General features: G+C 39.1%; 1 protein-coding gene across 13 annotated transcripts in view; it reads left to right on the top strand.

Annotated features, from left to right (window-relative positions):
• Nucleotides 1–24,011, top strand: part of KCNMA1 (potassium calcium-activated channel subfamily M alpha 1) — a 524,126-nt gene that overhangs the window by 302,281 nt on the left and 197,834 nt on the right. For 12 of the 13 annotated variants that reach the window (XM_087963879.1, XM_087963877.1, XM_026678373.2 and 9 more), the window contains exon 6: nt 20,047–20,122. In XM_087963879.1, the coding sequence (XP_087820005.1) occupies nt 20,047–20,122 (76 nt within the window). Of the gene's footprint in view, nt 1–15,938; nt 16,394–20,046; nt 20,123–24,011 lie in introns of those variants that run through there. The other variant, XM_087963885.1, reaches the window with a different exon arrangement.

Below are 24,011 nucleotides of genomic sequence, written 5' to 3'. Positions count from 1 at the left end.
AGTGCTTCTGGTGACCTCACCGGAAGCACGCTTTCATCAAAAAGATGAGCGGCGCTCAGCCCGGTGAGCTTTTCTGCAGAAATGGCTTTCTACCTGGAAAGCTCACTGGAAGGCGATGCCGCTTATCTTTTGATGAAACGTGCTTCCGGTGAGCTTTCTACCCGGAAAAGCTCACCGGAAGCACTTTTTCATCAAAAAGATGGCGGCGCCAGCAAGCCAGCGGCCCGGTAGGAGTTGTTCCGCTGGCCTGGTACCGGTCCGCGGACCGGTGGTTGGGGACCCTGCACTATGATATAAACCATTCCTTTTCTTAATAGTTGCAGGAATTGGGTATGGCTAGTCCAGAGGAAACAAGGACTAGGGGTGACATGATAGCAGTGTTCCAGTGTCAACTCATAAAATATTTCTCTGGTCTTTTTAGAGTGGCCAACAGAAAGGGAGGGGGGACCAGTGTAGCAGCTTGCAAAACTGAAACTGCATTCCATAAATGTTTTCAAAGATAGTAACTAGGTGACCGAAGTTTCTGCTGTGCAAAATCCTAACTGGAGAGCATGATTGATGACTCTTGGCTATGGATGTGTCTCATTGGAGAATATGAATTATGATGCAGCCAGGGGCTGGGGGGAAACCAGGGTCAAGGGTGACAATGAATGAGGTGTCTCAGAGTCGGCTACACCCAGGCAGTGCCGGCATGTTAACTCCCAATAAATCCTTTTGAAGTTTTGGAAGTTTGGCTCGAGACTTATGATTTAAATGGAGGTAACCGTCAGAATCCTGACATCCAATATTTGAGGGCCTGCCACAAAGAAGAAGGGGTCAAATTATTCTCCAGAGCACCTGAAGGCTGGACAAGAAACGATGGATGGAAACTAGGGGAGAAGCAACCTGGAAATAAGGAGAAACTTTCTAATAGTGAGGACAATTAATCATTGGAACGGCTTGCCTTCAGATGTTCTGGGTGCCTCATCACTGGAGGTCTTTCAGAAAATACTGGCCAGCCACCTGTCTGAAATGGCATAGGGTCTTCTGCTCGAACAGAGGCTTGGACTAGAAGACCTCCAAGGTCCCTTCCAGCTCTGTTCTGATTTAGGAAAATGATTCAATGGATGGAAACTAATCAGAGAGAGATCCAATTTAGAACTAAGGAGAAATTTCCTGGCAGTGAGAACATTTAATCAGTGGAACAACTTGCCACAAGAAGTTGCAGAGGATTTTAAGAAGAGATTCTGTCTCCGTCTGTCTGTCTGTCTGTCTGTCTGTCTGTCTGTCTGTCTATCTATCTATCTATCTATCTATCTATCTATCTATCTATCATCTATCTATCTATCTATCTATCTATCTTTTCATCTCTCTATTCATTATCTATTATCTATCTATCTATCTATCTATCTATCTATCTATCTAATCTAATCTAATCTAATCTAATCTAATCTAATCTACCTGATTAAGCTTAGATGACTCCAAATTTAATGGGCAAATAGTTGTGTGGATAAATACCAGGACGGCTTTTTTTTTTTTGGTCTAAATGTGCCTTTATGATTCTTCTATGATGAAGAGTTTTTCAGGGGACTTGTGTCTAAACTAATTAAGAATGACAGCCTGGGAAATGCTGAATCACCTTGCAGGGAGGTTCTGCCAAGACGGGAATTGCCCATCTGTGATCATTTGCGTTCCTCCTTTTCTGCAAATGTATCTAGTTTGCAAAAAAAAAAAAAGGCTGCATCCTGACATCTTCTCCTTTTGAACACAAAATCAAAGCCATTGTTTATTTAAGTACACAGAACAGGGGGAAAAAACCAGTTTGTTTGTTTTTAACATATGCCTTACTAAGTAGAAAAGAAGATACTTTTTATTTTAGGAAAAACGTAGTATACTAATACAGGTTATGAAAAATACTTTGAAATGTTCCACACAGAATCCATTGAGTTCTGGTGCTTTAATTTTTTGGGTATATATATCCACCTTTGAGTCAGTCTTGAATTCTGAACCCTTGGGAAAAATTTTGGCTTTTTTTCCCCTAGGGTTGAAAAAAAATTCAATGGCCCAAAGTCACTCTGTGCTTAAAGAGGGGTAGAATTTATGATTTTGTTCTGACCCAGGCTTACCCAAAAATCACTAAGCAGACTTTTTGTCCTGGCAAAACCCCTTTTATTAAACAAAGGTGAATTTCTTGCATTCACCTTCAGCCAAAGGCCTGGCAAACAGTCTTTCAAGGGTGTAATGAGGAGCACAGACCTTACCTAGCCTGGAGAGCTGCCAAGTAACTATTCCCAAATGCAGTGCTGACAAGGAAGGGCTCAGCACGGAGTCTCTGAGATGCACAGAACAGATCTTCACACTGCTGTAACCAACGGGCCCTCCCCTTTTGCTCCTCTTTTAATCCCTATAGGAGGGGCCATTCATCATCCACCTGTGGCTTTACTCCCACATCAACCCTTAGTCCATAATTGTTCTTTTCCTTTGACAGCTCTGTGCATGCACAGGTTGGGAACCAGCTGCTCCCCTGCCTCACTGCTGTCCAACTCCAAAGGCAGCTGATGGCTGCCAGACTGTCCTGGCCCCATCTCTGCCTCCGACGCAGAGCCCTCGTCCGAGCCTTCCTCAGCCTCCAGGACTGGCCCATGTTCCTCCCCAACCTCCTCACTGTCCGACTCTGCTGCCAGCTCTACCAGCCGCCAGTGGGCCACAACAGGTTTATCATTTTCTAGCTCATTGCCTTTAACCATTTGCACCAAACTGGCTGTGACTTTAACCATCCCTCTTGGTCCAAACCATTTTGTTCATTCTATTTATTTATTTTATTTATTTATTTGGTTTGTCAATTGCTTACAAGATAATAGGTATAAGTAAAAACATAGTTAGGAATACATGGATACATGTTCTGTCTCGCCTTTCCTCTTTCCGAAAAGATGAAAGAGGAGACACACATACAAACACAGGCAGGCAAGCTGGCTTGGACTTCACAGAGTTAATTCTTTGGAACTGATAATATTCTTGGCATTCCACCACGTCCTGCCTGCCAAGTCCGAAATGATAGCAAATAAAATTTTACTCACAGAAAATCACAAGGCAGTCCACAAAGAAAATTTGAAGTAAGGTTAAACTTTGTCCCGTACAAAGTTTCAGGAGAAAACACACCCACTTTATCCCCTGTGGGGTGTGACTCAATGACTCAGCCCACTCTCTGACCCTCCCACGCCTCCCACATTGCTGCTCATGTTTCTCCCTATGATGCTGCTTAGGATTGAGCCAACACTCTTCCTCTTTACTCCCTGTCAGGGGCTGCTCCGATATGCCTTCCTCCTGATTAATCTCAGGCTGTTCCTCTCAGTTGTCTGATGGAACCTGAGGCATTATCAGGGAGGAAGGCATTGCAAGAGAGGAAGGTCCTGGGGAGGAAGGCACTCCCAGTTCCTCCTCCTCATCCTCCAGGTTCTCTTCCTCTGACAGCATAGGCTCGGGAATTGGGGCCACAACAGATACATATAAGAAAAATAAAAGAAACAATAGGATAGGGACAGTAGGCATGTTGGTGAGCTTATGCACGCCCCCTACAGACCTCTTAGGAAAGGAGTGAGGTCAATAGTAGACAGTCTAAGGTTAAAGTTTTTGGGGTTTGGGGAAGAAACCACAGAGTCAGGTAGAGTATTCCAGACATTGACCAATCTGTTGCTGAAGTCGTACTTCCTGCAATCAAGTTGGTGCAATTAACCTTGTGTTTGTATCTATTGTTTGTTCTTGTATTGTTATGGTTGAAGCTGAAGTATTCATTGACAGGTAGGACATTGCAATGTATAATTTTATATAGTATACTTAGATTGGACCGAAGGTGTCATAGTTCTAGGTTTTCTAGGTCTAGAATTTCAAGTCTGGTGGCATAAGGTATTCTGCAAATAAAGAATTCTTCTTGAGAAATATTTCTGGACTTTCTCAACTGTGTTACTATCAGATATGTTATGTGGGTTCCAGACTGATGAGCTGTATTAGAGTATTGGTCTAGCAAATGTTTGTATGCTCTAGTTAGTAGTGTAATATTACCAGAGAAAAAGCTACGTAAGATTAGGTTAATGCCTTTTTGGCTATGTAGTTACATTGGGCTGTAGCACTTAAATCATTAGAGATGAGTACTCCAAGATCCTTGACAGAGTTTGGATCATCAACAAGGTCTTGACTATTCAGCCTGTATTTTCTGATATATTTTTTTTGCCAATATGTAAGACAGAGCATTTATTTGTTGAGATTTGAAGTTGCCATTTGTCTGACCATTCTGATACATAGTCAAGGGTTTTGAAGGGTAGCAGAATTATCTGTGGTGTTGAATAGCTTTACATCATCAGCGAAGAGAACACAGTTGCTCTTAATATGATCACAGAGGTCTTTTATGTAGAGTGTGAAGAGAGTTGGTCCTAGAACACTGCCTTGGGGGACACCACTGTTGACAGGTACAGAATTTGATAGGACGCTCCCAATTTTGACCATTTGTTGTCTGTTTGACAGGAATGCTTCTATCCAGTTATGCAGGTGTCCAGAGATACAGTAAGATTTTAGTTTTAGGAGTAGTTTGTCATGTGCCACTGAATCAAAGACTTTACAGAAGTCTATGTAGATTGTGTCTATTGCTTTGCCCTGATATCGAGTTGTGTAGTCCATATGTTTTTGCAGTGTAAGAGTTGCAGATTACAGGATAGTTTTTTTCTGAAACCAAATTGTTTATTAGAGAGTTTGTCTCTAAGTGGAGGATGATGGATTGGTTAATAATTGATTCCATGACTTTACAGATGACGCAGCATAAAGAGATTGGTCTGTAATTTTCAACTAGGCTGGGGTCTCCCTTTTTGAAGAAGGGGATGACCATGGCTTGTGACCATAGTTTTGGCAAGGAGTTGGTCCTGAAAGATTTTTCAAAAATTATGCTTAAAGATTCGGCTATGGCAGTGGATAGCTTTTTTAAGAAGTAGGCACATATTCCATCTGGTCCAATAGATATTGATGGTTTCAGATTGCATGGTGCTTTTTCAACATTGTCTTCTGTAAAATCGATATGTATTAGATCATTGTAGCTATCTGTGGTTCGACTAGGAAATACTGGGCATGATCCATTGCTGTTTACAAATACTGAGCCAAAGAATGTGTTAAAGAGGTTGGCTTTAATGGTGTCATCATTGCAGTCTTTACCATTAGGTCCTCTCTGGGGTTGGATGGACCTTGAGTCTTTTAGTTTGTTGTTTACAAAGTTGTAGAAAGCGCAGATGGAATTGGTGCATAGAAGGTTTTCCTCTTGTTTAATGTGATAATTGGTGCATTCAGTCTTTATCTGATGGCATAAATTTTTGTATCTGCTTTTGAAGTTGGCAACGTGACCAGATTTGTTTTTCCGCCAAAGTGATTTCTTTTTGGATTGAAGCTTCCTTATTGTTATGGGTAATTTGTTTTTTCTGGTTTTGGGGGTTGTTATTGGTACATATAGTTTGATGACTCTTTTGACTTCAAGTAAAAATATGTTGTAATGGTCTTCAACAGTATTGCATCCAGTGAATAGAATTTGCCAATCAAGAGATGAGAGATCGTTATCTATAAGATCATAGTTGCCTTTTTTGAAGTTATACTTGGGGATTCCATCGTTGTGATTATTTTTGTGTGGACCTATGTTGAGACAAAAGTCAATCATGTTGTGGTCACTGTTGGAAAAGGGTTCTTTAATTTGTATTCCATAAATTGAATTCAAACTATTGCAGAAGATGAGATCAAGGCAGTTGTTAAGTCTAGTGTTGTTGGTTACTAGTTGTTCTAGTCCCAGATTTATTACTGCATTGTAGAAGATTGCATGTGTGGGTTCAGTTGTACATTCATTAAGGTTCCAGTTAATATGAAGTAGATTGAAGTCACCAAGAAAGATAAAAGCATGTGGGCAGGATGTTGCCCATGTTAGTAGTGTATTTAGCTTGTTTGCATGTTCGATGTCATAATCAGGGGCTCTGTAAGAACCAAAATGTGATATTTAAGGAGAGTTCACAGACGATGGTCTCAGGAATAGCAAGCTCCTGGGTAACTTGGATGTTTTTTAGATGTAGGGACTTTTTATAGAAGATAGAAACACTACCTCCTCTATGGATTTCACGATCTGATCGGTAAACATGATAGTCTCTTACGGTGGTAATGGAGTCAGGGAGAGATGCATTGAGCCATGTTTCACAGACAAATATGATGTCGAATTTAGTCGTATTTAATAAGAGGAGAAATTCAGGTATTTTATTTACAAGGCTTCTTGCATTGAGTAGCTTGCATTTAAGGCCAGTTGTGGCTGGAATAGAGGTAGTTAGGGGAAATTCTTCATTTCCTCAAAGGAGCACCTAATAAATGTTGCTGTAAGAAACCCACTTGTGGAAGGTCAAGGTTAGCTTTTAAAGCCTCTTTGTGATATATATTCACATGTTTATTATTTAGCTCTGATGAGAAAAATTTAAATATTCATACTTTTATGTTGTTCTTGTTTTAAAAAACCTACATGCATGTATCTTAGTATTCCCATCTTTAAAGGCTGTAAAAAAAAACACCTTTTTGGGTGGGAAGGGTTTAAAATTAAACTCTTTGCCAAGATCTGGAAAGATCATTTACCACCAAACATTTTTGACATAAACGTGTTAACAGAAACCTTATTGTCGGACAATATTTTTCGACCCATAGGGTTGGAAGGGACAGTGGAGGTCTTTTAGTCCACCCCCTGCCCAAGGTAGGAGTCATTATACCATCCCAGACAGATGGTTGTCCAATCTTTTCTTGAAAACCTCCAGTGATGGAGCACCCACAACTTCTGAAGGCCAGCTGTTCCACTAGTTAATTGTCCTCACTGTTAGGAAATTTCTCCTTAGTTCTAGGTTGCTTCTCTCCTTGATAAGTTTCCATCCATTGCTTCTTGTCCTGCCCTCAGGTGCTTTGAAGAATAAGTTGACCCCCTCTTCTTCTTTGTGGCAGCCCCTCAAGTATTGGAAATATTTCTCTTCGATAGACAAGACATACCTAGCTCTCTCAACCATTCATCATACAATTTAACCTTCAGACCTCTTTATGTTCTTTGTTGATCTTCACTGTTCACTTTCTATTGCCTATTTACTTTGTTTTGCTTCTCTGTCCCCCCCTTAATACAACATGTATCATCATCTATCTTTATAACTTTCTATATATATAACCAGGAATATAAAGTTTGTATATATATATATATATATATATATATATATATATATATATATATATATTAGAGTAAATACAAGGGGATAATTTGCCATCTTTGCATTTGGGAAAGCAACCAGGCCGGTGATGAAAAAAGCGAAAATACTATGATAAAATCTTCCTTGAAATGATTTCCAAAGCTTGCTAGGAAGGCTGGAAAGCAACAGATTGCCTCCCTTCCTCCAGTCCCACGCAGTTTCGAACACAGACTCAAGTGTGAGGATTCATTTGTCCGTATTTCCTTGGCATGAAAAGATCTGAACATTCGAACGTGAGCCTCAGCGGTTCTTCCGTGAAGGGGAGAGAGAACAAATCCCTCTCACTTTGAGGAAAACTTCCAGATAGTTGTACTTTTTTTCCTGCTGTCACTCAAATTCAGGAAGTGAGGCATTGTTGTGAAGGAGTTGCTGACAGGTGAGCATTCTGAATCATTCTGAATCACTTTTGCATCCAGATCATTGCACTGCTTTGTTAATTGAGAGAAAGTCACTCTCAAGGTAAATTCAAATTCTGATGACTTCATTGATAGTCTGTGTTGTTTTTCTGGATTAGTTTCCCCACCACACACACACACACACACACACACACTTTCCTAGTATAGCCCTGTCTGATATAACTATGTCTGATTTACTTGTGTGCAAATTCATAGAGAAGTCTATGATGCTAGGAATGGCTAGTGGACGAGAAGAAGGGGCAAGCAAAGAACACACTGGCTTGATACCATCAAAGCTGATACAAAGATGAATATCTAGTATCCCACTATTTGAGGGGCTGCCACAAAGAAGAGGGGGTCAAATTATTCCCCAAAGCACCAGAGGGCAAGACAAGATACCATGGATGGAAACTAATCAAGGAGAGAAGCAACCTAGAACTAAGGAGAAATTTCCTAAGAGTGAGGAAGGGGACTTGTACATCATCTAATCCAACCCACTGCTCAAGCAGGAGACACTATACTATTTCAGACAAATGGTTGTCCAATCTCTTCTTAAAAATCTCCAGTGTTGGAGCACCCACAACTTCTGAAGGCAAGTCATTCTACCGATTGGTTGTTTTCCTTGTCAGAAATTTTTTCTTGATTTCTACGTTGCTTCTCTCCTTGATTAATTTCCATCCATTGGTTCTTGTCCTGCCCTCTGGTGTTTTGGAGAATAATTTGACCCCTTCTTCTTTGTGGCAGCCCCTTAGATATTGCAATACTCCTATCATGTCGCCCCTAGTTCTTCTTTTCTCTAAACCAGCCACACCCAGTTCCTGCAACCATTCTTGATAAGTTTTAGCCTCCAGTCCCCTAATCATCTTGGTTGCTCTTCTCTGCACTCTTTCTCAACATCTTTTTTACATCATGGCGACCAAAACTGGATACAGTATTCCAAGTGTCGCCAGTTATGGTGGATTGACACTTGAAATGAGACTCAGGGAACAACTGTCTCTGAAAAAATGCCAACCCTGAGAGAACTCAGGTAGCAGTATTTATTGAGAAAAAACACAAGCAAAATACAGTCTGCATATTCAGAAAACAATGACCTCAACAGGAGATTACTTCACCAGCATGAGAACACACAATCTTGGAAAGTCCCAGATGTTACCTTGCTAGGATGAGATCATACAGCCACAGAAAGTCTCATGGGAAAGTTTGGAAAGTCCCATGAGAAAGCACAACTGTGTATCTTGAACTTTCACCCATTTCCCTGTTCCTTCTAAACTGGCAGAATCAAAACAGAATGAGGCACTCTGAGCAAAGATACTCCTACCCCCACCAAGAATGCCCACATCTCCTAGACTTACTGCTAGTACAAGGCCTTACAGAAAATGATAAAATGATTAATAAAATATATTACCACATTCCCTCCTTTTTTATTTATTCAAAGATAGGGGTGTTTTAGTGGCATAGTACACAGTTCCCTCATGACCTGATCCCACACGCCGGAAGACTGAGGTACACATTTGTAATAGATTAGGAATACATTGAATAAAACAACATAATAAGATACATATAGCAATAATAATAACAACCCCTTGCAATAAGGAGCGAAACCATGATCCATCAGGAAGCCAGGACCACAGACTGTCCCAGAATGATGCATTAAACCCATCGGCTCCAGATTGATGCTGAGCAATACGATCTTCCATGTCCTGAACAGTTTTTGTAATGTTTGGCTCATAATTATGTATAAAAACACAACAATGCGAATGAATTAAAGCACAAACTCCTCCTTGGGCAGCTAGTTATACAAAGGCCTTACAGAAAATGATAAAATGATTAATAAAATATATTACCACAGCCAGTATTTTCATCTAGAATTTATATATTTGAATTATTTGAATTTATGTTTGAATTATTTAGAATTTATATAGAAATTATGTGGCCTCCTGTTCATGGCTGGATGGCATATAAAGGTTGAAACCATAACCATGTTGGCCCAGGTTAATGACACCTTCAAATAACAAAAAACACATCAACCAACAGGGCTAGCTTAATTTCTTGGCCGGTCTCCTAATCATCTTAGTTTCTCTTCTCTGCAGTATAAGTCTTTTCATTATATTTTCTGCAATATAAGGTCTAGGCTCATTAATTTATAGAAAGGGAACTTAGTTTTTTTTTTTTTTTTTTTTTTGAGGTACATATTGAAATAGATTCAGGTAGATTTGTAGATTTCTGACGCTGATAAAAGCAAAGCTGGAAGAAAGGAAAAACAAACAAATTTGTAGGTATATCAAATAATGTTGGTCTCTTTGGGGGGAGGTCCAAGCACAAATATTTGGGTCTTAGTAAGTGACTTTACAAGATGATCACAGTTGTTCTCCCTTTCAGCTGTGCAAGTATTTGATTCAAAATGCAATAGTAAGTCAATTGGAACATTTGAATTGAATTGGAGGCCCTTTCCTGAGCTGAATCAACAGTTTAATTTGATTCTGTTCAACAATCTGATTTGGGGGACTCAAAATCAAATTGATTTTACTTGCCAAATCAAATCAACCACTTGAACTCCATCAAAAGAGAAGTCCATATCATGAATGGGTGTCTTTATGTTAAAGATAATATTCTCTGCTAAGAATTTTTACTTTTAATTTTTTTACAGTATGAGGAAGAATGCAAAAGATATTCCTGATCTAAAAAGAAATATGAAAACTTTAGCAAACCATTGTGAAGTGGAACTGATTGCTCATTAGCCAATTATATTTTTAGAAACGTGATTTTGACCCTTTAATATAGGAAGTAGAAATATTTAACTTAATATTGCTTTCTAATGAATAGCTTCTAGCCAGTATTTAAAAGCAGCTTTTCATTCAACTCTGTGAAAAGGAGAAATTAAATCTAACATGTCTTGCATGTGGGGTAGGTGAACTTCCTCTCTATGTTGAAATTTTAATACCTCTTGTGCACATTTGTTGAAAGTTCATAGAACTTCTTGAGACCTAATAAAATAAAATTTGGAAAAGTGGGAGATAAATAATGATTCGTAGTATGCTAGTTTTCAAGCTTTTAATTCATCATAGAGACCATTTCTAAATGGTTTTAATTTAGTGTCTTTTATGTACTCTTTCAGTCTTTCTCCACGCCGTTAAATATATTTTTTAAAAAACCAGTGATTTAATTAATGCAAAGCAATATAAATTGAAATAGACCCCTTGTAGGTCTTGAACCAATCTCTTAGAAAGCAAACTTGAGTTCATTGCAGAAGGCAAATTAGAGACTATTTTTCCAAAGTATCCACCATGTTTCGTTGTTTCAGTTTACCTTTTTTTTGTTGTTGTTGGCAACTAGTCTTTAATTTTAATTTTTTTTTTTTTTTGCTTTCTTCTGCTTTAAAACATGTCTCACTCAGAATAAAACAGGCTTGGAAGAGAACTCGGGGATCTCCTACACCAGCATCTTGCTCAAGTATGAAACCTTATCCCATTCCAGACAAACGGCCATCCAATCTCTTCTTTAAAAAAAAACCTTCAGTTTCAAGAATATGGTTAAAATGAATTATTAGGAATGTTATAAAAAGATCAACATCATTTTTTAATGATTAACTGAATAGATTGACTTATTTGAAATAATAAATGACTTAAAATGTAATTGAAGGGGAAAATACCATGCAGAATTGGGACCCAAAATGCATATGTGTTATATAGCTGTTAGGAGATTATTGTTACTAACTTTTAAGATAATAATTAAAAAGTGACTATATTGCCATCTGCACCTGCTGCTGGTGGACCACAACACTTAGCAACATCAATGTTTGGCTCCCTTGTGGTTGTAAGACAAGGACAACCTGTACAATATTTACATGGTTCTTACATTTTAATTGTACACCACCCAGAATTACTCTGCGCATGAAATGAGTGGTTTCTAAATTTGATAAGTCAATAAATAAAATCCAGTTCTACTTTAAGTACTGGATGAAATGAAAAGGTTAGAATAATTTAGGACTTCCCATGAATAAAAAGAACAACTGGGAAATTACAATCTGTGCCTTTTTGCTGTAATTGAAACAAATAACCACTATTTGCAAATGGGAAGGTTATTTAATTTATTCCAGAAGATTTTGTCTTGGTGTTTTGTTCCAAGAACAGAACATTTGAAATGCAGTGCTCCGATTCAGAACATGTTGCACTTTTCTCAAAAAAATATATTATTTAAAAAATGTAACTGCATCTCCCACTTTGCACATCTTTCATTCTTTTTTCCTTCTCATATTCTGCTTTTACAAGCCATGGGAGGGCAATACTATGCAGTATTCATCATTGCTGGAAACGTGATCAAATTCCTCTCGTTTTATTTTTTTTTCCAGTATGCCTAGACATTTCAGAGCATCCTACCATTGCTCTCACTTACTATAAACTGTTGTCTAAACCGTTTCATACCGTATTAAGTTTTTAGTTAAATAGAGGTTTTATATTGTCACATAATGTATTTACGATACACAAGAGTGTGTGTGTGTTTCTAAGCTATAAGACAAAATGTGCAAAGTGTTCCATGGTGAAGACCGACCAATTATACAATGCAATACTCTGAAAAACAATCAAGTACATAAACAAACAGAATACAGAATAACAGAGGGACCCTGGAGGTCTTCTAGTCCAACCCCCTGCTCAAGCTATATATTTCAGACAAATAGATATCCAATCTTTTCTTTAAAAATCTGTAGTAGTGGAGCACCCACAAGAGGTGAGACATTCTGCTGGTTAATTGTGCTCCCTGATGGAAATTTCTCCTTAGTTTTAGGTTGGATTTCTCCTTGTTCACCTTTCATTTGTTATTTTTTGTTATGTCCTCAGATGCTTTGGTCAACCTCTTTTTCTCTCTGACAGCCCATTCAAGGACTGGAAGGTTGCTATCAAGTCACCCCTAGTTCTTCTCTTGATTAGACTAGACATAACCCGGTCCCACAACCATTCATTGCATGGCTTATCCTCCAGACCCCTGACCAGCTTTCTTGCTCTTCTCTGCACTCTTTCTAGGGTCTCCATAGAGAGAGGGGGAGAGAGAAGGAGGGAGAGAGAGAGGGAAAGAGAGAGGGAGGGAGAAAGAGAGAGGAAGAGAGAGAGAGGGAGGAGGAGAGGGAAGGAGAGGGAGGCAGGGAGGGAGAGGGAGGGAAGGAGGGAGAGAGAGATGCATGTATGTATGTATCATGGTGCTAAAAGTGGGTGCAATATTCCATATGTTGTCTTCCCAGTGCAGTATGAAGCCATAACTAACCCTAAAATATATTTGGGGAAAATGCAGTGCTAACAAAACAGTAGACCTGGAAAAAAACAAAAAAAATCTCTACTCATAGTCATAAAACAAAGAATATTCTGAAGGTGGGCCAAAATGGATTCTCAGGAGGTGAGAAAGTTTTCAGATAAAAATGAAAAATTCCCCAAGAACATTGGAAATGCTTCTAAAGAGACAAAAACTCTGCTTTTTAAAAAAAATGGGTCTAGCATGACACAAAAGAAATGCATAAATGGCCATGGTTTTGTTTTATATCAGAAATGGACAGTGTTTGTCTGAAAGTTACATGAAATCTGTCCAGTGGTGGGATTCAATGTTTTTTTACTACCAGTTGTGTGGCCGTGTCGTGGCTTGGAGGGCATGGCTTGATGGGTATGGCAGGGGAAGGCTACTGAAAAATCCCAATTTCCTCCCCACCCCACTGCCTGCTTTCCAGCTCCGTTCTCCTGTGCAGGACAACCAAAGGAGACCCAGACGATCAGCTGGGACTCAATGGGAGGCAGAGAAGAGATGGGGTTGGCAGTGCCGGCCAGAGGTGAGATTGGCCGGTTCTTCTAACTACTCAAAATTTCCACTACCATTTCTCCAGAACCGGTCAGAATCGGCTGAAGACCACCTCTGAATCTCTCCAATTTCATTTGGATCAGTTTTGGGTATTATTTTTTTGAGCTGTATTCCTTTTGTCTTTTACACTAAATTAGAAGACAAAAGGAAGACACCGTGTTACTAATTTAACAACTGCATTGATTCACTTTACAAAACATGGCAAGAAAAGGTCATAAAGCGGGGCAAAACTCACTTAACAAATTTCTCACTTAGCAATGTGAATTCTGTACAGCTATTCCTTGACTTACGACCACAATTGAGCCCAAAATTTATGTTGCTAACAGACAGTTGTTTAGTGGGTTTTGCCCCATTTTACGACCTTTCTTGCCACAGTTGTCATAATGAATCAGGGCAGTTGTTAAGTTAGGAATGTGGTTGTTAAGTGAATCTGGCTTCCCCATTGACTTTGTTTGTCAGAAGGTTGCAAATGGGGCTCCCAGGACCCCGGGACACTGCAACAGTCATAAGTATGAGTCCGTTGCCAAGCATGTAACCATGAGGATGCTGCAATGGTTGTAAGTGTCATGCCCCTGTTGGAATCTGACTTGGAGGGGGAGGCCGAGCAGCTGACTGGGTGTGGGAGTGTGGCTCTGTTGGCTGTGGAAGAAACTGGGCAGAGCAGGGAAGAGGTAGAGCAAGGGAGAGGGGGTTCAGAGGAAAACCCAGGCCCACCCTCCTCTTCATCCTATGGCATGCAGGGAGGAATGGAAAAGGGAGCAATGTGAGTTGCATGGCTTACTGGGGAGGAAATGGCCCTGATTCCCTTCATTAGCTGCAGCTGGGAACACCCTTTAAAAAGGGAAGCTATGCACAGCAAAGTTGTTGGAAGCAAATTGTGTGTTATCTTGTTTTGTCGAGGTTTATCTGGGTTCCTGTCATTTCCCAACTGTGTGTGTTTTGTTGGCCTTTCAAGTCTGCAACTCCTTCTCCTTCTCCTGCCCTGTCCAGTTAATTGCTGCAGCGTGGTTTGTGTGGATTTTTATTTACAGTTTGTATGTACTTTGTTTTCGGATTAAATTTCCTCCACTTAAAGACTGTTCTTGGGAGAGTTTTTCTCCAGCCGAAGGTAACCTGGACATTGGAGGCAAAGATGGAGGTATTAAAGGGACTCTTCTTGCTTATTTGACTGTGTTGCCTTTGTGCCAGGCACCAGGTCAGCACAGTAAGTGTGAAAAACAGTCCTAAGTTAACTTTGTCAGTGCAGTTAAAACTTCAAACAGTCACTAAATGAACTATAGTAAGTCAAGACAACTCGTACTTGGGAGAACCTGAGAAAGCCATCTTGGTGATTCTAGGATATCACTGGAAAAGAAAGGGCTAATATTTTCGAGCTGGTTACCCCATCTTATAAAATCTTCACACCCCATCCCAAATGCCTCAAATTATATTTCTGAAATTTGCACCCCAAATTTCTGCAGCAGATTCTAGGATACCGAAGTTCTGACCTAGGCTTCCCAAAATCACGAAGCCAACTCCTTGTCTCAATAAAACCCATTTTATTTAGTTTAAAGTGAATTTCTCTACAGCAAAGTCCTGACCAACAAGAAATCTTTCAAGAGATTTCACAACTACAGACCTTGATCAGGCTTGGAGAACTGCCAGGCCGATAGCTTCCAAACACCATGCTGCAGCAGCAATGACTTGCCAAGAAGTCAGGAACAGATCTTCACCCTAATGAATTGAAATTATTGTCTCCTGCAAACACCACTCCCCTTTCGCTCTTCTTTATTCCCTATGGGAGGGGCCATTCATCCTCCACCTGAGCCTTTACTCCCAAATTGACCCTTGTTCCTTAACTGTTCCCTTCGTCTGGCAGCTCTGCGCATGTGCACTCTGGGAACAGGCTCCAGCTGTTCTTCTGCCCCACTGATTTCTGACTCCAAAGGCAGCTGATAACTGTCAGACAGCCCTGGCCCCATCTCTGCCTCTGACACAGAGCCTTCCCCAGACTCTGGGACTAGCCCATGTTCCTCCTCAACCTCTTCACTGTCCAAATCTGCTGCCAGCTCTGCTAGCCACTGGTGGCCCACAACATCCAGAGGTATGCAGGTGAGGGGACTTCTCTGTGGCCTGTAGATAGGGTTGAAGAGGCTGATTGTTCCAACCTATTGATATCTTGCCTTGTGTGCCTTGCCGTACAGCAGCTTAAAACATTCAGGATATTATAGTTTTCTTTCAATGTGGAACAGTGGAAGTTAACCTCGTTTTGTGCAAATTAAAAACCTGTCAGGGCGAGTTGTGTCCTTCGTAGAATCCACAAAAGCACTCGCTCATCTCCCTTCTTCAGAGTGCTAATCTGTTTTGATTTCTCCAGCTGGAAGGATACATTTTGGAGAGGGTATGAAAGAAGATTATATAGCAATATCCGGATAGGGAAAGCCTTTTAAGCCGTGATATTATAGATATCAAACAAGATCCATTTTTTTCCCCCTGTCAACAACTCAGTCCTGCTTTGGCACTTTTCTTCAGAGGCTAGGAAGCAGAAAGGGCGAAGGAGCAGAAATGCCTTTTCCTGCAGCGATCCTGAAATATGTTTTGATATAAAACCAGAGGCAGAATATCTCACCCCTCAGCCACCCAACGGATTCCCGATAGCCTAAATCTCAGAAGGAAAGCATGTTTCGCTGATCCTTCTAAGTTGTGTTGCAATGATTCCCACCAAGATGTTGGTCTACAACATCCCTTCAGGTGGTAGCCGTACAGAAACTTTTAAACCTCGCCGAAAGAAATCCCATGGAGATTTATTTAAAAATGGATACCGAGTCAAATCTGGGCACAGTAACCTGGAAAAGGAAGAGACACATACATTTCGACAGAGTTTGGGCTCTTGTTACAGAGTTGGCTACCACTGGGGTAAGAAACTTTCAGCTGACTGAGGGACTGTTTCTTTCTTTCTTTCTTTCTTTCTTTCTTTCTTTCTTTCTTTCTTTCTTTCTTTCTTTCTTTCTTTCTTTCTTTCTTTCTTTCTTTCTTTCTTTCTTTCTTTCTTTCTTTCTTTTTTGAAGCAATGATTTATATGCAAGATATGAAGTGTTTCCATATCAATTCGGAACAAAGGATTCCCCCCCTTCCCGTCTTCCTCGTAATTTGTGAAGCCGAAGAAAATTATTTTATTAGGACTTTCTTTTAAATAACAGAAAGGGGATTTTTTTTTTTTTTACTGAGATGTTTTAACAAGATGAGACCAATAGTGTTTTATTTAAACGTTATTTCTCACATCTGTCCCTTTCTATTGTCCTTTCTTAAAAAGAAGCATTATTCTTTTAGGGAGAAATCATTTAAAAATAGAAACAATCCTTTTCTTCAAATCAGCTTTTTGTCCTTTAATAATTCTTCTCCTTGCTAGTACCTCCATTACTTCCCTCTTTCTTAATAGCTATGATTATTAATCTACACAGAAAGGTAAAACTGTTTTTAAGTATTTTTTAATAAGAATAGCCTTGTTAAAATGGATTGCTGGGTTAAACATTTTAGGGATCTCATTTCCTTCTCTTCATTCTGGAAAGCCAGCCTAAATTTTAAGGTATCACTGAGATTTTCCAGTAGATACACCTTTGCCAATGTCTAAGCCATTAGCCTCAAATCTAAGCGAGTGAATGTTTTCTCCTCCAGCAAGCTTCTTTCTTTTAATTTCAGTTTATATATCCTTGGCCTTCTCTTTTCTACCTGTGCTTTCTCTGGGATTCTCCCCAGTCTCGTTTTAAAAATGGCATTGTTAGAAAGATGCCCGGTGTTAGAAAACCAATTTGTTCTCATACCAGAAACTTCTGCATTCGTTTGGCAGAAACAAAACCTGGGGACATTTTGATTGTTCTGGATTTGGGATGAAACAAACTCTAGATGAGGCAAGGTTGAGGATCAAAGCTACTCCTCACGGTTCTTCTGGGAGAGCATTCCCAGCATGGCACATTCTCTCAACTCCCTTTTTCCTGATCTTCCCTACTTTTCCATTCCCTCTTTTCCCCCCTCCCCTCAAATGTTGTGGGTGTCTAGAGTGGCACATCCCCTGTCTCTCAGGAGGAGAAGAAATACTGAGAAGATTATGGGTGGGCCAGTGGCTGAGAACTTCAAGAACATCAAGAAAGATGAGCTGATGGATTTGCGCCCCAGGAAACTGACTGGCCATTCCTCTTCTCCCCTCAGATCTTGTCACTACCATTCTTCTCCTTTTCCCCACATTTCCCTCTTCCCTCGAACCCCTGGAAGCCCCATTTCAGTCTGTGTTTGGTTCAGAACACCCCGTGTTGTCTGTGTACAGATGAAAAAGTGTGAAAAATGTGTCTCAGATTGGGTATGGACAGGTGCTCTAGGTGATGATGAAGCGTTCCATGAACATCTTATGAGGCCTTTAATATCCCAGGGATATTTCCAAAACAGTTTTTGGAAAGAATAGCAAAGACTGAAGAACTTTGGGTGTAATACTTCCAAACTGTTTTGGAAATATCCCTGTGATACGGATTGACAGAGTTGGAAGGGACCTTGTAGGTCATCTAGTCTAACCCCCCACCCCACCCAAGCAGGAGACCCTACACCATTTTTGACAGAGGGCAGTCCAGTTCCTTCTTGAAAGTTTCCAAGGCCTTGTAAGATACTCATTTAAACAAATGAAAGCAGAATGCAAATTGTCCTTCTGGTATTATTATCAATTCCTATACTTCAATCGGCATTAAAAATGAGTCACACTTTCTACTTTTGTAAGTCCCCCCCCCCCCAAGAAATGGATGAGCCTTATGCTGTTCTGTCCCTACCAACTGGAAACATGGTATTATTTATCTAAATTATTTTCTAAAAGGGCAAACTCTCCAGTTAATCTAATTGTATACTTGGCATCTTCTACAAAAATTGAGACTCTTGATTAAAGCACAGCAAACAAGTCTATGTTGCGTTTATTGAGCCTCTGTTCAGCTTTTGAGCTCCCATAACTTTGAATGATGGGAAAAGCTTAATAGAAGTAAGACAGTTAAAGAAATGTTCACGTTACTGATTGGACCTCACTTAAATTTACAGCTAAGGCAATTATATATAAGGTGTTCTCAAGGTATGGCTCAACCACACTAGAAAAAAGATGTTGAGACTCTAGAAAGAGTGCAGAGAAGAGCAGCCAGGATGATTAGGGGATTGGAGACTAAAACATGTGATGGATGGTTGCAGGAACTGGGCCTGGCTAGTCTAGTGAAGAGAAGAACCAGGGGATACAGTGTAGCATCTTCCAATAGTTGAGGGGCTGCCGGAGAGGAGGGGGTCATGCTGTTTTCCAAAGCACTCAAAGACCAGACAAGGAATAATGGATGGAAACTGATCAAGAAGACATTCAACCTAGAAATAAGGAGGAATTTTCTGACAGTGAGAACAATCAACCCATGGAACAGAATTTGCCTTCGGAAGTTGTGGGAGCTTCATCCCTGGAGGCTTTCAAGAAGAGACTGGACTGCCACCTGTTAGAAATGGTGCAGGGTCTCCTGCTTGGGCAGGGGGTTGGACTAGATGACCTACAAGGTCTCTTCCAACTCTTGTTAATCTGTAATCTCACAGTAGTCACTAATGCAGTCTTGCACCTTTCAACAGAGGGATAGTTTCGAGATCACATGATCTTTATGCTGCATTGGTGAAGCAACACTTGGAATACTGTTCTGGTCAACCATGATATAAAAAAATATGTTGAGATTCTAGAAAGTGTGGCGAGAAGCGTCACAAAGACGATAAGGCGTCTGGAGGCTAAAGTGTACAATGAACCATTGCGAGGTTCATGGTTCAATTATTCAATGGTTCATCGTACACTTCGCTTCAAACCAACTAGGTAGGTCTAGTATAACAAAGAGAAGAATTGGGGTGACATGGATAGCTGGTCTTCCAGTATTTGAGGCACTGTCATGGGGATGAGAGGGTCAACCTAGACTGCAAAGCACTAGACAAGAAGTAATGGAGGGAAGAATATCCAAGAGAGATCCAACCTAGAACTAAAAAGAAACTTCCTGACAATTAATCAGTGAGGACAATTATGGAATGGCTTCCTTTCAGAAATTTTGGATACTCCATCACTGGAGGTTTTCAAGAAGAGACTGGACAGCCATTTGTCTAGAATGGTATAGGATTTCCTGCCACAGGCAGAGAATTAGTCTAGAAGACCTTTGAGGTTATCCTAGACCCCTTTTCAAAGGCTTTCCTCATGAAATGGCACATGGCAAGCAACATTAGGTCACCAGTCTCGGATACGAATATTTAACAGGTATGATAATGATCTGGCAGGCTACACAAGCGAAAAATGGACTTTTCCCAGGTTTGTATTAAGGAATGCTGAATTTTCAGTGGTTGACTTCATTTCCAGTGTGATATGAAACTATTATTATTTTCCTAACTATTAATCTTTTTTATGTAGATGTACATTGCCTAACATAACTTTACCCCTGTAAGAAGCTCTACAGCTTAAGTATTTCATGACACTATAAACATTTCTTAATGTACAATGTACAGTGTTTTTTGACTTTTTTTTTCTGTTTGAATTACAGGTTTAAGATTTTTGCGAGCTCTTAGGCTGATTCAGTTCTCAGAAATCTTACAGTTTCTGAATATTCTTAAAACAAGGTAAGGCCACAATATACATAGATAAAATAGAGATAGGTAGAAATAGATAGATGATAGCCAGATTGTAGACAGACTGAAGGATTAGATAGATAGATAGATAGATAGATAGATAGATAGATAGATAGATAGATAGATAGATAGATAGATAGATACAGTATAATAGAGATAGATGATAGATAGATAGATGAATAGATAGATAGATAGATAGATAGATAGATAGATAGATAGATAGATAGATAGATATGGATGGTAGGTAGATAGGTAGGTAGATAGATATGACAGATGCTAGATAGATAGATAGATAGATAGATAGATAGATAGATAGATAGATAGATAGATAGATAGATAGATAGATAGATAGATAGATAGATAGATAGAGAGATAGATAGATAGATAGATAGATAGATAGATAGATAGATAGATAGATAGATAGATAGATAGATAGATAGATAGATAGATAGATAGATAGATAGATGGATGGGTGGATAGATAGATAGATAGATAGATAGATAGATAGATAGATAGATAGATAGATAGATAGATAGATAGATAGATAGATAGATAGATTTGACTTGTTGTATAAAGGCTAAATACACAGTCCTTTAGGAATTAAATGGACAAGATTCAGACAATATGAATCAAAATATGATTAGTGCTCATTTTAAAATGTGAACCAGAATTTGAATTGTTTTTGTTGCAGTTTCTACTTGCAATGATGAATTAATGATCCTATTAACTCTTCTGTCCTAATAATGGACATTTGATAATAAAAAGGAAAGTATGCTTATTCTAAAAAAAAACCACACCCCTCTCAATTAAATGTATATAGGATTACAGTTGAAGTAAATCTAAGTATTAACTGGATTTGGTATATTCCTTTTTACTCTCATCCTTGTATCCTGATACCCATCATTCAGTTTGGTTCTCGTATCACTTTGATGGCATTCATGGATTAATTATTTGCTGGATGAACCTACAATGGACTCCTGGAGTAAATCAAATCCATACACCTAGAACTTTGGTCAGATAAATGATATTTGCATTGTAGATTTAAGACTGAAAAAATAACTGGACGATGGCTCATTTGCAAATAAATTTAATTTTTTTTTAAAAAAAAAACCTTCTATGAAGTAAGTTTGCTTTCAAGGATCTACATTCATGGGGTCCTAGTAATACTACTTCCATTATTTTATGATTTGCATCTATTAATGTGCCTGTGTGCACGTGAACACACACACACATTATTAAAAGTTTTAAAAACCAAGATGAAAATCTTCTTTATAGCTGTTATAAGCACAATTATAAATTTATCTCTTTCTCTAAACTTACAGCCTACCTCTCTATAATACGTATGTATATTTCTATAATGTGTCTCCTCCAATCTGTAATATATCTCTATGATACATCTCCTCTAATAATCAAAACCAGAAATCTGGTTGTTGTTTTTTTTGTTTTTTTAAAGTCCAGGAGTTTCCAGTCAGTAATAAATGTAGATATATTTTCTCTAAACAAAGAAGTCAGTTTGGTCATCTCAGCGAGTTCCATCATCTTTACCAACCACTTTCCCATAGTTGGTATTGCCAAATCTTTCCATCTTTGGGGCATAAAATAATCTCGCTCTGTTTATCATATATAAAAACAAAATTCATTACTTCCCCCCCACACACACACAGTTTGTCCATCGGTTCTAAGAAAAAACTGTCAATTATATAATAACCTTTACAATTCTTTGAATCATTGTGTGTATTTGAATCCTATTTACACACACATATTTTTTTTCAGCAGGCAGTTTCTAAAAATAGGTGGATTTTCCCCTCCCTTCGTTCTGACTTCTTAAATTTATTTATCCCCTCGCTATGCTCTATCCTTTCCTGAATTAAATGAGGATTCGCTAAAACTTTTGGGGGTTTAGGCTGGGCTCAGGCAGAATTAGGGACAGCACAGATGTCTCTGACAGCTTAAAAGGAAGGGGAAAAAAATGTCGATTAATCCACCTATTTTTAGAATTGGGGCTGAAAAGACAAAACATAAATCTTCTCCTTTAAAGTCAGGAAAGCCATTCTGAACAATCCTGGCTCACCTACAAACAATCAAACAGCTTTTGAAAAAAATAGTAATCAGTGTCCATTTTGCAATGGCACATTTCTTTTCATAAATCAGATACAGTAATGATTAAATAAGACTTCAGAAAGTAATTAGGACTGCAGAAAAAACAATTCCTACCAACCTGCCTTCCATGGAGGATCTGTATCCTGCACGAGTCAAAAAGAGGGCTGGAAAAATATCTACATCCCAGACATAAACTGTTTCAACTCCTACCCTCAAAATGACACTATAGGGCTGATGGACAACTAGACACAAAGAGCCATCATTTCCCCAAAAGCCATCATTCTGCTAAACAAATAATTCTCTCAACACTGTCCAACTATTTACTAAGTCTGCATTACTATTACATTAATCTTCTCATCACTCCTTATCACCCATCCCCTCCCACTTGTGACTGTATGACTGTAACTTTGTCGCTTGTATCCTTAGGAGTTATATTGACTGTCTCCTGGTATGGTTTGATTGCTTATTGTACCCTCTGACTAATATTAAGTGTTGTACCTTATGATTCTTGATGAATGTATTTTTTATTTTATGTACACTGAGAGCATTTGCACTAAGACAAATTCCTTGTGTGTCCAATCACACTTGGCCAATAAAGAATTCTATTCCATTCTGTTCTGTTCTGTTCCGTTCCGTTCCATTCTTCATTCTTCTGTTCTGTTCTGTCCTGTCCTGTCCTGTTCTGTTCCATTCCGTTCCATTCTTCATTCTTCTATTCTATTCTATTCTATTCTATTCTATTCTATTCTATTCTATTCTATTCTATTCTATTCTACTCTATTCGGATCAAAAATACTCATTTACATATAAAGGTAGTCCTCAACTTGTAACAGTTCATTTAAGTGATCATTCGAAGTTACAGTGACACTGAAAAAAGGGACTTACGACCTTTTTTCATACTTACGACCCTTGCAGTATCCCCATAGTCACGTGATTTAAATTTGGATGACAACCAACTCACATTTATGACGATTGCAGTGGCCCAGGGTCACGTGGTCCCCTTTGATGACCTTCTGATGAGTGAAGTCAATGGGGAAACCAAATTCACTTAACCAACCATGTTACTAATTTAAGAACTGCAGTGATTGACTTAACCCAGGTGGTGAGAAAAGTAAAAAAAAAAAAAAAAGGTCAAAACTCACTTAACTAATTTCCCACTGAGCAACATACATTTTGGGGCTCAGTTGTGGTTGTAAGTTAAGGACTGCCCATATACCCATTCTTTGGCATAGTAACTAAATTAGTACACCAGCGAAATGCTGGTGTATACTTAGACTTCAGAAAGGCATTCAACAAGGTAGACCACAACTTACTTCTTGGTAAGCTGGAAAAAAGTAGGATAGATACCATCACCACCAGATCTCAAATGAAATAGAAATAAAGGAGAAATTTTAATTTAATAGCTCAGGGTTGAAATGTGGGGTCCTTTGTGTTCATGGCAATAATACAGAAGCCGATTTCCAAAACGTCTTGTAAGGGCTTCGTTTTAAAATTGAATTCCCATCTAACCTGAGATTTCCTGGTGGTCTCCCATCCTAACGGTTGGCTTTTCAAGATGAGCCATAAGGACTGACCTTGGTGCATCCACTTAGCTGTGAGAAAGTTGGTCTCCTTCCCAGAGATGATGAACGCAGGTCATTCACCCATAAACACATTTTGCCCCCCACCAGTACATTGTTCATTTCTTTAGATTTTCAACAGTTTCCTATTTTACCGATATCCTTTGTTTATTAAAAGGCACGTCAAACCCATAGGGTTCTTTTATGCTGAGAAACTGACC

The sequence above is a fragment of the Notechis scutatus genome, chromosome 4, assembly GCF_049901735.1.
Source record: "Notechis scutatus isolate UNSWTSFEM ecotype Mainland chromosome 4, rNotScu1.2, whole genome shotgun sequence".
Lineage (NCBI taxonomy): Eukaryota > Metazoa > Chordata > Lepidosauria > Squamata > Elapidae > Notechis > Notechis scutatus.
This window is presented reverse-complemented; position numbering and strand designations above follow the sequence as displayed.